We start from the raw sequence: 16,677 nt of genomic DNA, 5'->3' as shown, positions 1-16,677 counted from the left end.
TGAGAGGTGCATCCACTTTTCAGGCTGCTCTTTGATGCCATATGTCCTGGGTTTTTCATAGTATACATTATTGCAAATGTTTCTTGAACTATTAAGCTTATCTAATAGGCATCAATTCTTTAAAACTACCGGATGAACTTTGTTATCGTGCTGTTCAGCAACAAATAATACAAAGATTTTTCCATCATGTATTTTAACAAACATTCTTTACATTATAGAAAACATTAAGAATTGTTTTGCTGCTCTTAAAAATAAAAATAAAAGCTTCAAATACCCAAGTAATTTCATATAATAGCGTCTGCAAGCTACATATAGGACAACACGGGAAAGTATCAGTGCAAATATTTCCACTGGGTCATTTATTGTACAATGTACCATGTGGTAAAGCAGATGTTGGTTTCAAGAGACGCTTAAAACTTTATTTTGTTTTATACATCAAATCCATGCCCTTTGGCTGCTGGAAGATGGCTTTTGAATGAATATAATTGCAATCCTACTAAAATCTATTTATGATTAAAATAGCAATCCCAGCTATTCACTGACGTGTCTATTTTGGTCATCATGGAGACCCGTGGAACAGCCAAGCAAAATGCTCCCAGGAGGGCCAGTTACAGCATGAGCTTGGGTTTATCATTGTTTTGCAAAATTATTTCCCCCCAGACAGTATGCAATAAAATCAAAATCACCATTGTATCTCTCAACCAAACAGCTCTTGGACCCTTTTGTATTAATATTTACATTTACATATTCTACTTTTTCGAGGCATTTGTTTTCACTTGTTAAGGATAAAACTCACCTGGCTATTTTACAAAGCCTGCTTAAGTGGGCTTTGTGCAAAAGCCTCTGGGGGAGGACAAAGCATCCTCTTCATAACTGCTAACCCAGGTTATGGCCTGGAAGAGAAATATTGCTTCTCCTCTGTATAATCTTACGGGGGAGTCTGGCATTTACCTGTCTGGTAATTCCTCACCAGGTTTACCCAGTGCTTCTCTCCCAAACTCTTCTGCAGCATGCAAGGGTGGAAAAAATAATTTGGGGAGAAGCAACAGGATGGGAATATGATTTTTCTGACCAAAGATTCGTACAAACAAAATAATACTATATGCACAAACATATTAAACAAATACTACTGCTGCTTGTTCACAATAGTCAATTAGTATTTATTTTGTCCATTTCTTGGATGGAATTGCAGCAGTTCAGTACCTCTGTAATGGGAAGTGAGAAGCAGCTGGAGTTCCCACTCCATTTTCTGTTTAGCAAGGAAATTGCTTATTGTCTTTAAAATTTTGGCAGGGCATTTTCCAACACAGTTAGAGCAGCTTCTCCCTCCTCATTCTGGAAAGTACTCGCTTGTTTAGGAAACAGTGATCTAAACAGGGCAGTTTCATAAATTCCCCTGAAGCCATCCATGGTCCCACAGAGGGTCACAAGCCATGGCTCTCCATTAACACAGGGTGGGAGAAAAGCCCTGGAGACCTGTGGCACCACTTTATCTCTAGCATGCTATTAAAAGCTACTCTCTGTGACCCAATCTGTGCCATTTCTGCCCCAAAGAGGAGGTAGGAAGTAATTCTGTAATAACTCTACAGTAACTGATGGTCATTCCACTGTAACATCCGCCAGTGAAACAATCACATTTTCAGTTAGCTCAAAACCCTTGGTCCATCTAAATCTCATGGCCCCTTATCAGGCTCTCCATCCCATGCTGTTTTTGTTTCCAGATACAGAAATACCACTAGCTACAAGCAAAAACAACATCGCAGTTACCTGTATAATCAATCTTACTTTAAATTACTTGCAAATTGAATTTATATGAAGGATAAATCATATCAGAATAGTCCATTATCCAATGCTTTGTGCTATCTGCTGGTTGCATACTTGGGAAGCAGGTTTCATTGTACATATGACGATCATATTGCAGTCACTTTTAACTCTTTCCCTGCTCCTTATGGACTCATGAAAATGCTTGCAACTAGATAATAAGTATAAATTCCTTCTTTTCTGTTCCAGAATTCAAATTCTTTCTTTTCTATTATAAAATTGTTAATATAATATACCTTAAAGTAAGAAAAAACAGGATCAGTTGCCATTTCTGTTGCCATTGCAACCATTGCAATAATTTGACGTTGAGCTTTATTTTTCTCAGGCCACCCTGTTATAGGGACCTTCTAATTAAGATAGGGAATATCATTTAGACAGAAAATTGAAATTTAGCTTGGAAACAAAAAAACGAGGTCAAAAAAGTCTCAGGGAAATTTTCATGATTCCTAGTGCCGGAGACCTGACTGGCCATTCACGTTGAGAAGAATCAGAAAAGAAAAAAGAGGTGTAATCTCATAACGTCCAGGCACTAAATATTCGTTCCTCCCTGCAGGGGTGAATTGGGCAATAGTCCACCTCAAGGTCTGTGCATATCTTAATCCAGCTCTGTAAGCGCCAACCCTCCAGAGGTAATCAGGGCATAATTTGAGGGATATCCAGACCTTGTCTGCACTGACTGCTCAGGCTTGGATTTCAGTGACAGCGACTGAGATTCTCCCAGAGGAGTTCTGCAGAGCTGGGGGGTGACACCCAACCTCTACCTGAGCTGAGAAGATGAGGTAGAGCAGATGCACTGTCAAGGACGCAAGTTGCTGCTTTTTTATCCTTTTTTCTCTGCTCATTTCTACCTTACTGTCAAAAGCCTCCTTCTTTCTAGAATACAGGGAAACCATGCACTGAAGCTCTCCAGGTCATGAAGAATTCAGAGCCCTGGAGATCAACTCCCTGCATCAACTATAGCATCCAATGTACAGGACAGTGGGCTGGCGACACTGGTTGTTCTGTCCTGCCTCTAAATGTGGCAAAAGAATCACACTGCTTGAGGAAAGGTTTAGCTGAGAAAAATACCTAACATGCTGACTGCCAAAAGCTCCTCCCCACCTGCCTTGCATTTTTTGAAATGCTTATCACAATGGCCAGATGCCAGTTCAGCCAAATCCACAGGAAGGTAGTAACAGATCTGGCCTTGGGCTGACCTGCTAAAATAAATGCGAGTCTTCCCAATGAAGTCCATGTAGGTTTTACATGTCTTTGTGTTGTTCTTCTGCTAAATATTACTAAGTATATTAGTCCTGATCCCTGCACCCCACCACTGACTTCAGTGGCCCTTACTGCTGTTTGAACTAAGTTTGGGTTGAGCATTTTTTCCCAGTTTTGTTTCCACTGAAATATCATGGGCCCAGGAGTTCAGATCAAATGTAAATAATTTCTCCAAAACAGTCTAGTGAATTGATAGAACAGAACAGAGGATTCCTCTGACTTCTTGCTCTGAAACCACTCAGGAAAACAAAGTCCATCCTAATATATTCAGCATTTTCTCATTTTTAGTACAATTTGAGTGAAAAAAAAAAGGACAGCTAGATGATTTTTTTAGAAAATATCTACTGCATACCACTGTCTCAAGAAATACAAGGGAGTGCTACTTACGCCATAACAATAACACTGAAATCCAGCCAGTTCCATGGATCTCGAAGGAAGGTGAATTCTGTCATGCAAAATCCTCTCGCCAATATTTTTATCAATGACTCAAAAGTGTAAATGCCAGTGAAAGTGTACCTGGGGAATAAAGTGTCCAAGATAAGCAAGAGCATTAGCAAGCAGTTGAGGGAGAGAATGGCAGAGGCACACGCAGCCCAGTCCTACTCATATGAGACCCTTCTGCCCACCTTGCTGGGCTTGCTCGTGTGGGTCATGGCTGTGGCACTGGGGCTGGGTGTGAGCAATGTCACATGTGGACCAAGGGACATGTAAGAAATGGGAAAGCGCTCATGACAGCCACAGGATGAAGATAAGTTTCACCACAGGGCACACCCTGATGAATTCTCACCCGTTATGTCAAGCATGAACGCTACGCTGCTAAGCTGTGCTTTTGAAGCTCTGCCTGCAGTCGCCAATGAAAGAGGAATGGATTATGCAGCGTTCCTTGTTGTTTCTCATATTTGAAGGACAATGGTTGGTCCATTCATACCTCTCACCTCTTCCTGCCCAGGCCATTTTGAACGACAGCAGTTAAAAAATAATGCCACTTAGCTTTCTTAGCTAAAAGGGTATCCCCCCTGCAAATTCCCCATTTCACTATCTGTGGTGAATCACTTAACCCTCAGAATCAACAGCAGAATGTCCTCACTGGAAAAGAGCAAATCAACCCCTGCCCCAATACTAAATGCTGCAATTTTGACCTGCTTGACAGTAAGAGACAGGAGAGTCTTTTTTCCCATGCTACTGTTGGTTGTTTATTACCAACAGTCTCTTCACTGTAATGATATTGGATAGAGCATACATCTTACCTTTCACAATAAAGATAATACTTGTAATAACATTTAGCAAATTCTCTGTGGAGGGCAGCAACGTATCTGATTTATAACACTCAGATTGGTATCCATCTGGGGCTCTAACTACCAACAGAGACATACTTCAGGGCATACAACACCTCTTTTTTAATATGTTTCTACCTGAGACATCTAGCCCAATGGGACTTCTAGGTCCTATCTTAATAAAAATAATAAATGCTTAATATCCACCACTAGTATTCCCTACACCTTTTTCCCCAGATGAAGATACAGATGATACTAAAGCAGAGTTCTCATTCTCATGAGTCTGCCATATATATATATATATATATATACATTACATAAAACATAAATTTCATAAGCCATAATGTTAGGGCTTGCACTGGGAACACTAGCTTGAGTTTTCTGTTCAGTTCCTAAACATCTGTAACTACAACATCATCAAAAACAAAACAACGACCCTAGAACAGTTGGCATTCCTGTTTGGTGGAGAGTGGAAAAAAAAAAAAAAAGTGTAAGCAATTAAAGGTGGTAATATATGGAAGAACTGCAATATTCATAAAAGGAAATGAGGAAATATTTTCTCTTAGTTGTATTCCCCTGATCTGCAACTGGGCACATTTACAAGCAGTGGCAAATCTCATGCCCTCCTGTCATCCTGTCACACAGTAGAGCTAGTTACACATACTATAAATCCTCAGTGTGCTTCAGCTTAAAATGGAGATAAGCAGGACTGTTTTTGTGCAGCAGTGCATGTAAAATGTTTCTAACATCTCCTTTTTGACCACACACCTAAGCATTATCTTGTATCCAACTCTTCATGACTCCTATTTAGTTTTGTTCTGATATTACAAATATAGGTCACCCATGTGAAGCTCTTTAAAGCATGTGTATTCAGTAATACATGCAGAAAACACATGCAAAGAACTAAAAAAAAATAGTTAACAGTACATAAGCTCATTAAAATGATAAAGCACTTGTATTTATTCAGCATGTCAGATGGTTTAATTGATTGTATAATCATCATCAAATTCTAAATGCATTGGGCAAAGTCCTCCAGCAACTGAACAGCTTCTTTAACAATAGAAGTCAGGATTTTTCAAAGTTTTTAGTGGTGGTAAATTGAATTGAATTCCTTTTTTTTTTCTTTTTTTCCAAAATGATAAGTATTTATTCTGTTTTAAAGGAGGAAACTAGGACAAATATTTGCACAATGTTGCTCTTGCGCTTGTGCATCCCTTGTGAACAGCAGAAAAAAATGAGTTAAATGTATCTGTTCCAAATCCAATAATAATCAATTTGAATTAAAGTTTATTGGGTTAATTTGAGGAGAAAAAGCTGAGAGGTATGAGGGGACACAGTACAGGGGGAAACATGGAAGGGAAAGGTTTTACTCCATGCTGCATGATTCCATTTGCGTTTGCCCTACACTTCTTGCATGCCCTGCTCAATGTACTGATAACATCATCCACATTCTTCTGCCTAAGGAAGACCCAACAAGCACTGATATTTTCCTTCAGAAAGTTCAAATTCCCAGCCATAGACCCACTGACCAAGTTCTGACTCACGTGGATGAGATGTCCATGTTTCAGCTGCATACACCATGGGCATGGTACTGTGTGACAGTTTTCAACGAGGAAAGGACAACATCAGGGGAAAAGGAAAGTCACAGACATACTTGAGGGTAGTACAGTGCACAGAAATACATGAAACATCCTGGGATTAGGATGTTATTGTGATCGGATGAAATATTTGGTTCAGTGCTGCCTATAATTAGTAATTTATGGCCTAGAAGATGTGCCCTGCATGATTTTATGAAACCTAAAATAAGGGCATTTACTGCCTTTCCTCACAGCCCTGAGTAGACCAACCACCAGGCTATAGAACAGCAGATGGTTGTGTTTATCATATGTCAGTCAAAAATAAAAAGTGTGTTCTGATTGGTTCAATGAGCCAAAATAATTGTTTAATGCACTGTAGGTTGATTAGCTTGTGCATCTGGTATCTCTTTCTAAAAGGAGTATTTTAAAGCAACTTAAAGAAATGAAATGGGCTTTCTGAAGCCCGTTAGCCCCTTTTCAAAATTCATTTTAGAAACAACTAGAAAGAACTTCTAGTGACACTTTTGCTATTTTTTTTCTGAGGACTTGACAAGCTAAAAAGACAGGAATGCTGATAAAAGTGTTCCCAAATAATTTTATGCTTGCTTGTAAAATAAGCCTACCAATGATTACTGGGGAACACTTCTCATGATGTACTCGGTCTGAAAGAAACTTTTGTTTCCAATTCCAGTTTCAGGACAGAACTAACTACATCCTGGGAGTATTTTCTGAAATAATTTAACTTAAATTCCATCAGCCTATTTTAATGTGTCCAGCAATTGAATCTCTTGCATGGGAACTGTGGAAGGCCGGCCAGTTTCAAATGGAGTTCTCATCATATGTGATCTCATTCCGATGTAGCATAGCAGGTGCATTTAGCAGTAAGTATGAGCTTGGAAGACTGAAAAATGTTAGTTTACTTACTAAGGGAGTTTTCACAGGCAACAAACACCTGGCAAAACATTTTGTCAGGACAGATACTACGGTCAGTATTACTGGAAAGAAATTAGGTGACAGCAAACAAAATGAAAACGATGTAACAAATGGAAGAGGAAGGACAAGATAAGGATGGGGCAGCTGTGAAGCAGCCAGGATACTTACTCAACGTATTTATTCCATGATGGAGTCTCTGATTGTGCCATGAACACGCAATTAGTTAAAATAGTGCACATAATAAACATACTGAACAATGTAAATAGCTGAATTAAGGAAAACAATGCATATGTTATAAATTTTTATCATTTCATACAAGATGTGACAGCTCACTTATAATTTCCAAGATGTTTAAAAACCACTGTAGACATTTGTTTGCAATTGCATAAGGGAAAATATAGAAACAGAAAAAACAGGGACTCTTTCCTGTTTTTTTCCATTGCTTACATTTTTTATGCATACTTCATACAGTAAACAAACACTGACTCTGCAGTCTTCTGAAAACACAATACCCCAAATTTACAGCTGTGCTGGTCAAATGACACTGTGCATAGGTGCACAACTTTGCATGAAAAGAGGGATTAGTCTCATGTAAGTACATACTGAAAAACCTGTCTCTGCAAATTCTGATTTCATTTTGCATCCTGAAACTTTTCTCAGGCAGTAGGGAAAGTTATATATCCAGTCTCTCTAATCTCTCTAATGAGCTTGAGGTCTTGCATTCAGTACACAGTTTCACCAAAAGCTAGCACGAGTTTCAGAGCATTAATTTCAAGTCTTGGTCTGCAAACCAGGCTGGCAAATACACGGACTTGGGCTGCAGAGCTGACTGCCTCTGCTGATGCACCAGCTTCCCTAACAGAAGGCTAAAATGAAGCTCTCAAGTGTATAGTCCATGCACTTAGCTGCTAAGCTGAGACCATAAAAATAAAATAAAATAAATTAAAAAAAATAAAATAAAATTCCTGAAATTCAAAACATAGTTCACTGAGCTGCTCTCCTAAAAGCACATGCCATTTTCTGTTAAAAAAAAAAAAAAAAAGACGAAGCATGATGGGAATTTCTTCCATAAATAATATATCCCGTGCTCCTGGAGAAATTGAGAAAATTTAAAGAATGAGTTTAAATGAATAGAAGTAAAACAGCCTACAATTCAGTCAATGGGCTGGGACACTTCTTGGAGAAGGACGGTAGCATCCATATGTAAATTTCTACTGCCTTCTTTAGGAAAAAAAAAAAAAAGTTTTCTGGTTTTATCCCTTTACCAGTCCCATGGGTGGTAATATACAAGAATAGTGATCAAAGGATATCATTTAAAAGGTATGTCCTGAAATGTTTGCATAAAATCTGTCCTTTCACAGATCCAAAATCTCTGCTGAGTACAGAGTGGAATGTTTTCTGATGGGCCTCATAAGCCACTGCAAGGTTAGATTGGTAGTAACCAACTCACATACTCCCCTGTGCCATTGCAGAGAGCAGTAATTGAACTCAAAGGGACTGCTCATCTCACAAACATTTTCCACTTACGGGGCCGACACCTCCTGCTGAAGTACGGGGAAGGATATCTGATTTCTAGACTCATTTTCTTAAGTCAGCCTGAGAGATGTCCCTGAAAGTAGTGTCTATCTGGTTAACAAAATTTAGGTTGTAAACTGCAGCTAGTGTAGGAAACAGTGGATTACTTTTTCAACAGCACTGAAATGCTGTGAAAGTAATAATAATACATCAGAGTGGTATCTTTAGGTCATGCCAAACAACAGCTATCTGTCAGTACAATTACAAGAAGGGAAATTCCTCTATAAAAAGAACATTTTAGGTTCACCAGTCAGATACATACATCCCTGTTTCCTAGTGGTGTAAGCTGAATCTAACAGCTTTCCCAAGCTCACTTATAGGCAGGTGTCATCACCTTCTTATTTGGACACCAAAGAGAATATACAGGATGACACAGGTTGAAAATGGAAGGGGTCAGCTTTGGGGCATCAAATGCACTATCAATTCAAACTGAGTTTCATGACCATGCTCAAAACTTCAAAGAACAGAAAAGAAAGAATTACTCTAGTTGGTTGTGCACTGAAGTCAGAGGTCTGTGCAAGAAGCAAGAGAAAACAGAAATTCCTACAGAATGAAAATTAGTATTCCTATCTGAAATCTAAGGCAATTGTTCACATTAGAAAAAGTCAGTGATCATTATCTATTCAGAAAAGACAGAGTAAGTAAAGGAGATGAAATTGATACAATCTGTATTACCACCATTGTCTGTTCCTATCTTAGAACTGTTATTAATTCCAGTTTTTTGAAAGAACTGCTATTAATTCCAGTTTTTGAAAGCCTACTGATCCATGAGTTGACGTGAATCACACACATGGCTAATGCACTCCAAAAGGGAGAATGGGTTACACACTCTGTTACGAACCACAAATCCAATATACTAAGCTACTCATCAGGATCCCTTCTGCAATAAATTGAACCTGACATTTATTTCCAATATGAAGTTATAGAATGATATTATGCAGCCTGTATAAAGAATTCCTAAAAGTTATAAATTTTATCTTGTAGCACAAAGATAGTGAGTCAAACACAGCATACTTCTATTCTAGACTTCATTATGATGGATAATGGTTAATTAGCAGACCGAATACTAGTGGCTCTTTAAGTGATCATTGCCAAATTACATATAATATGGACAAGCAAAGGTTAGGTCCAATCAATAGTACATATAATTGGTACTTCACAGGGCCTCATTTTCCTTTACCAAGGAAAGTGTATAAAATCAGATGGGAGAGAAGTTGTAAGCAGAAAATATGAACACAAATTGTGAATTCTTAAGGAAGATTTTTATTTATTTTTATTTTTTTAGATGGGACAGAATCCATAATTCTAGCATCAAAGAAGATAATTTTGGCCAAAAACCTATTCTGGATCAGTAGCAAATTGAGAGCACTTATCTATACCTATACATAGAAAAAAAAAGAAAAAAAAAAAGGAACTAGCAATTGCCATGGATTTTATACAGGACAGCAAACTGCTTGGAGAAACCAGGGATAGCACAGAACAGTTTTTAGCTTGCAGGCGAGAAGAACTAAGAAGAGCCTTTTAAGCATACAGCATAAATGAAATGCTAGAAGTGGTTTAATCTTATTAATAGGATGAGATAGTAAATAAAGATGTTAATGGCCAATAATGATGAAGAAGGCAAAAAGTGCTCATCTATTCCTTCTGTTCTGTGTTCGATATAGACCAAAGGGATGCAGACCTACAGTCCCCACGTCCTCTGTGACAGAAATGGGCCAGGGCCTTGTTCTGGCAGCCATCTGGACTGTGGTCCTTTCACGAGGCCTCCTAGAATCTGAAGAGGAAGAGAGATACCTAGAAGAGGCTTAGGGGTATGTTATTAATTGAATTAATTTACATCACTAGGAGGCTGCCAGCCTGTGGATACCTTCCCCTGGAAGGGTGTATTTCTGAATGACTAGACTAACCATGCTTGGTTGGATGAGCTGTGAGCATACAGGATCTATCTTGCCTGAAGTCTCAGAAGGACAACTCCATACAAAGGTACTTAACCAAGCAATGTCACCCCCACTGCTTCTGTACAGGATGATTTTACTCTGTCCTCTCTCTTCTGTTCTACTGTTGGCCTTCGAGCTACATTTGGTGCCTAGAAATGGAAATATGGCATCTGCAAAAGATGTTGCTTCAGACACTTACGTGACAGGGTACCATTTGTTAATGCTCTTTTTTGACTTTTGCCCCAGGGAAAATAAAGCTTGCTTGATTACCCTCACGCAAGACAACAGATCCGGTTCCCAGATTCATGTCTGTGATATTATCTGCTTGAGTACTTGCAGATTCAGGCTCCTTTCTGCCTGGGATATTGACTTCCTGCTCAGCCAATTGCCCTTTGTGTTTCAGGATGATGCGAAAGGCCTTTATTGACAGAAGACAACACCGTGCCTAATGCAGGGACTTCACTGCTGTTTCACTGGGACCAGAGCTGCGGCCTCCTGCCTGTGCTGGCTGAAGGCTGAGCTGTTGGATTGTCTGACATTATCAACAAAAGGTGATAACTTGGCTCTTTCTGGAACCAAAATACTGTTAGCATTGCAGCCTTCCACTCCTGAAACTTTACACTCCTTATCTGACTGTATTTCTGCTCCTGTCATGTCTTTGAAATTCACTCCTCCGTGCTCTTTATCCTTGGGAGTAATGTGATAAGGATTGCTTGCATAGTTATCTTTTAGTTGACTGCGTGTAGTTCCTGTGCGTTACACATATCTGGGACCCCTTGGCTTCCCAGCCTGCGTGAAAGAAAGTGAGAAGACAGAACAGGCCTCCAAAGCTGGAGCCAATATTTACACATACACACTTTTTCTAAGAAGCTCAATTTCGAAATTCTTCTCTTAGCCATAGCTGTGCAAATCCACTGACCTCAATTAACCTCAGCAAGGCGGTGCTGATGTAACTGTACCTAATAAACACTGTTGGGCTCTGGGTATACAGCAACATGGGCTGCACTGCTTGCAGGTATAACCTGATCCATGAGCCAGTGCCTCTGGAAAATCCTATGCATTTTCTTCATAACATCTTGGATGATATCGCATACTCATTTTTTTTTTCATATAATTATTGTTACTAGAAGCTTTACGTATTTTTCTTCTCGTTAGAACATCTATATTCTCACATCTTTTTCTTTTTTTTTTTTCTTACTGCATGGTTCACTGGGAATCTGGTTTCTTTCCTTGTTTTTCCCCTCGAAATTTGATAATAAACCAATGATTCTAAGATGCTATCTGCTTAGTATTGTTTCTCTCTGGTGTACAGGGGCATTGCAGCAGAGGGATTCCCATTAATAAAACGTCACGCAATCAGTACGTGAAGTCTTTGAATTATCATTGCTAGGTGCCCCATGTGCACCGTAGAAAAAGAAGGAAACTCATAAAAAAGGGTGTGTTTTTAGTAATGTTCACACAAAGCATACAAGCTGAGCATTCAGCTCAGTCTGGTCTTCCAAGAGATGTGACTATATCAGAATATAATGTTTCTGTGGCTGTGCTAAATAAATAAATAAAATAAATAAAATAAAATAAATAAAATAAAATAAAATAAAATAAAAAAAATAAAATAAAATAAAAAATAACAAAAAATAACCAAAAAAAACCTGTGCAGTCATCTTGCATGACCCCATATCTAGAGCTAGGGGAAATTAGCCATCACCCTTCCATTGAAAGCTCCAGCAGGCCAGCCTCTGCTTTCATTACTAGCTGGGTAGCAAGTTGCAATAACCAAACTGACAAAACAACAAAACAAATTTTAAAATGTTGCCTTTCAGGACAAAAAAAATAAATAATTCTGAGGCAGTTCAAAATTAAATTGTGTCTGTATATGGTATCACAGAGTCTCATGGGAAAGGCTGCTTAAGTGCATAGTGGCAAAACTCTCTTTCAGCATACATTTTCCTGGGCAAGGTCCAGCTTCCTTGTTCCTTTCCTTTCCGAGGTACTGTAGCCAGTTTCTTCCAATGACTCCTTCATAGTCATTGGAAGGCCTTTCATGCCTTTTGAACCCAAGTAATTTCATCAAACTCTCCAGTACAGTTCACATTGTCTGCCAGTAGCAGATAATATAATCATATTTATAGCACACATACCAATATAAAATAGACCAAAAATCCAAGTGTGATTCTGCTTGCGCAAGCAAATCCGACCACAAGTTTTAAAACAGCTTAATGAAATCAAACATTTTCTGGGTTCCACACATCTGTGTTTAAAAATAATATCATATAACACACCAGGAGGGAAATCACCAGAAAGGATATGAATGTACCAAAATTTTAATTGCTGCTCTTCTGATTGGATGGAAAGGACTAAGTATATACAAGGCAGGAGTGGCACTAAATCGAAAGATTGTCTTCCCTTTGTTCAGTACTACAAATGTCTGGAAAACAAAATAGAGAATAAGAACATTCAGCACTTGCACCTATGCCCAGCTTGTCCCAGCTCACATCCCATTAGGAAATTCCTGCCAATATCCCAGATTCCTTCCTCACTCCCTCCCAAGATCCCAAATTCACTCATGGAAGCTTCTTCCAAGTCCCTCCTAGCAGAACCCTTGCCTGTCTTCTTGCAATATCCCAATTTTATTCCTTCACTGCTTACAGGATCCTGTGCCATCACTCCATCTTGGGGCTGCAAAGAGATATTTTAAAACGAAAGATGACCTGAAGACTAAAATGCAGTGGAGAGACTTTCATGATACTCTTCTGCTATGTTGTTACTCCATCTTCCCTACCTTGCACACCTTGTTGCTCCCAGACAATGTTTCTCGTCTCATCTTTCAAGTGAGAAGCTACGTGAGGCACAGCTCCATAGCACGATCTAAGCCAGGCAATGAGGCACTGTCACTCTATTCACATTAATATGGGTGGAGGAAACCAGGCATGTGAGTTATCATGAATCCAAAGCAAAGGTGAATTGGATGCTGGCCCAATTTCAGAGCTCTGAAGATGCCCAACCATATATAGAGGGACTAGTACTCAGAGACAGGATCAGGCCACTCAGTAGACGAACTCTTAAGCAAGATACCCACCTTGAATCTAAGACCTTCATGATCCTATCACTGCAAATCTATATCCTGCTGCTTGCGCCTGGTGGTAGCAGGAACAACACAGCCATAAACACCTGTAAGTTAATTCTGGCCCTTCCAGGTAAGTAATCTATTTCTCTTTGTCTATTTAACTTTTATTCTGTAGTTGTTTCTACACCACTTTAATAGAAGTAGCATCGCGGTCATATTAATCCACTGTTTACAGGAAATAGCATAGCCCCAAAGCAAGAACATCAACACCTGAAAGACCTGGAAGCTGCCTAAAATTACACTGTGCTTCCAAGCCTTATTTTGTCCTCTGTGTTGCAAAATGTTTGGAAAGGGGAACGAACTGTAGTAAGCAGCCAGCCCAGCTCTGCTGTCAACAGCCTTTTGACAGATGCTGTTTGCACTATTGTGGCTTTGGTCCAGCCTACACGTGATTCTTCATCAGGTGATTCTCCCTTTGGGATGAAGCATACTGTTCTTCAAAGTGCCAGCACTGCCTACACATCCCTTCAGCTCTGTTTTGGTCATCTTAAATGGAGTTGACCGATTCCTCAGCAGGAAAGGAACCACTGCCCTCCAGAACAGCCTGCCTATCGTGTGAAGAGTGCTAGCACAAGGCTTAAGTCACACAGAAACCCTTAACATTAGTGGGCCTAAGTGGTAAACTTAGTGTGAAGAGTCGAGTCTCATGAAGATGTCAAGATGTGGTAGATAAAAACCTCTGGGTTCATTTAACGCAGCTACTGCTCTACTTTTTTCAGTCTCTGTAGATTCATAGTCATTGTCATCTGAAAACACCCAATTTCTGATTCTTTTGTGTCCCTCTTTGTGCTGCTGCTTAGATGTTTTCTGGGAGTCCTACTCGACGAAACTTTGACCCTTAAATCTGGAAAAAATATTTTTACTGACTGTAGAAAGATGAAAACCAGAGCCCTCAAAACAGAATGTTTTTATGGTTTAGCATAAGCTAAGAAGCAGAACATCTTGCTGATGCTCACCTTGCGATCATTGTAGAAGGGGTCAAGATCCTCCAATGGCTCCCCAATGAGCTCTGGAGGAACAGTCCCATAGATATCGGGCAGCTTCTTGCAAGCCTGCAAATCAAACTGAGGCTGAGGTTTTTCTTCTTCACCCAGCTGCTCTCTGTACTCCTGCTTCGCATTCCTTGCAAGCTTCTCTGCAATTCGTTTCTCAATAGCAGCCAAGGATTCAGGTGTGAACCGGTGGAAGCTGTTAGTACCCGGTGGTAACAAGAAGTCAGCCATCTTTTCATCCTGCTTTGTCTATACTGGTCTTTACTCCTAGTAGTGGAAAGAGCTGAAATGAGAAGGACCAAAGATTACTGACAGCAGCAAAGCAAGAAGAACAAAGCCATCAGAATGAAAAACAAACACACAAACCAAACAATAACTTGTAGGTTATTGATTACCAGGAAACTCTTCATCTATTTTTATGTGGTCAGTAGAACGTCAAGGAAACCAGAAATGATTGAAAGTGTTATTGCAATTAGCAATCACTCTGTGATCAGAGCTAAAAAGACTTTGTAGATACACTGTGGCCTATTCATAAGTTTTTAAGTCACTTGGGAGCTTCAGTCACATCTAAGGACTAATTTAGATTCATACAAGCTTAAGTTTCACTGAAAGTCACAGGGATTGGATTCCTAACTCATTTCTGAAAATGCAGCTCTGGGAGTGGATGAACAATGTGCCTAAGATGACTGCAGGGCAGATTTAAATCCACCGATCTCAGACCACATGATGCGAACTCTAAAAATGCCCCAGCTGTTCTATTCCAAATTTAAAAAGAGAAGGGTCAAGTTCGGATTCTTAAATCCCACCAAAATTCTTCATAATCTCTGTCTTAGGCTTCTGCAATGTATTTTTTCAGCATTTATTTTCCTTTGGGTATAGAAAATACCATCTTCAAGATATATGGCAGGACTTCTGAGTATTTTCTGCCCCTCCACACCCTACAATCCGAAGGATGCTAGAAGCCCAAATGTGCCTGGCAAAGCCCTGGAACCTTCATGAGAGCACTCCAAACTTCTGAGATGCTGAAAAACCCCTTTCATGTCATCCGAAAATCACGCTGCTTGTATCCAACACCAGTTTGAACGTCTAACCCAGAACCGTGAGGTTTAACCATCTTGGGTTAAGGGTGCTTCAGTGTTAACACTTCCAATCCACGACAGAGTAAAAATGAGTGAGAAGTGTCACAACTCTTCAGCTTACATGAAAAAAGTGCAAGTGTGAAAATCACAGCAGAACAAAAAGTCCTCTTGTATCTGCACTAAACAACATGCATAGCTGTGAAAATTAATGTAAAACTACTGTTTGAAAAGGGATGAAGCTTATCCCCTTTCTAGTAGCCTGCACAAATCCGTTCAAGCTCACTGAAGCTGTATTTTGCAATTTAATAGTGACTTAAATGGCATTTTTTTCTAGCAAGAAAAACCCTTACTATGTAACAATTAGAACACTGTTCATAGAAGAAACATGACTTCTTTCCTTTTTTTTTTTTTTTTTTGAATACCACCAGAGCATTCATACTACATCAGAATCATCAGAATACATGCAACTGACAAAAAAAATTGTAGATTTTGAGGTGGGCTACCCTACTGCATTCATCAGTGTGTGCAGGCTACAATTCTTTGTTCAGCTGCAATTGTTGTCTTCTGCTTTCAGACAGTATTTGTCTATTTATAGTGGATAGTTCCAGATAGTTTGCTTCTATTAGGTTCTGTGATGACAGCACTTTTGTTAGCAAACAAGACTTTAACTGGACTCTGCATGACAAATAGCATATTTATTGACTCAATTTATTTGAGTAAAGTACTCTTTCAAACAACTACTGTTTTTCCTATTCTGACTTCATTTTAAAATGAATTCATTAAATTGTCATTGATCACAGACTATCATGCAGGAATGATTTACGGGAGTTTGTACATTATACTCTGCATTACTACTTGCTTCAACAAGTAAGTCTAAAATAAATTAGCCTTTCCTGTATTTTGGGTATTCTGACATTCTTCTTTATTTAGCTATTCCCTTTGCTCCTTTCCCCTCTACCCTCACATCATTTTTTTATCCCCTTCTTCCTGAAAAACAGGAAATTAGAAGCTTTCCCACAAATTGGGTTTTCTTATGCGCACGGCTTTGTGACTCAGCACCAGTGCAAGCAAATAGAATTTCACTTTCTATAAATGACATCAGTAC

At 39.2% G+C, this 16,677-nt stretch overlaps 1 protein-coding gene across 1 annotated transcript in view; it reads right to left on the bottom strand.

The window, feature by feature from the left end:
• The window catches only part of LOC106036851 (sodium channel protein type 5 subunit alpha-like), a 193,531-nt gene that overhangs the window by 152,818 nt on the left and 24,036 nt on the right, over positions 1-16,677 (bottom strand). Inside the window, 4 exon segments of the mRNA XM_066991437.1 lie at positions 3,469-3,597; positions 7,034-7,124; positions 12,685-12,802; positions 14,458-14,776. Coding sequence (XP_066847538.1) covers positions 3,469-3,597; positions 7,034-7,124; positions 12,685-12,802; positions 14,458-14,724 — 605 coding nt within the window. The 5' untranslated portion in view covers positions 14,725-14,776.

This window comes from Anser cygnoides, chromosome 2, assembly GCF_040182565.1.
Source record: "Anser cygnoides isolate HZ-2024a breed goose chromosome 2, Taihu_goose_T2T_genome, whole genome shotgun sequence".
Lineage (NCBI taxonomy): Eukaryota > Metazoa > Chordata > Aves > Anseriformes > Anatidae > Anser > Anser cygnoides.
This window is presented reverse-complemented; position numbering and strand designations above follow the sequence as displayed.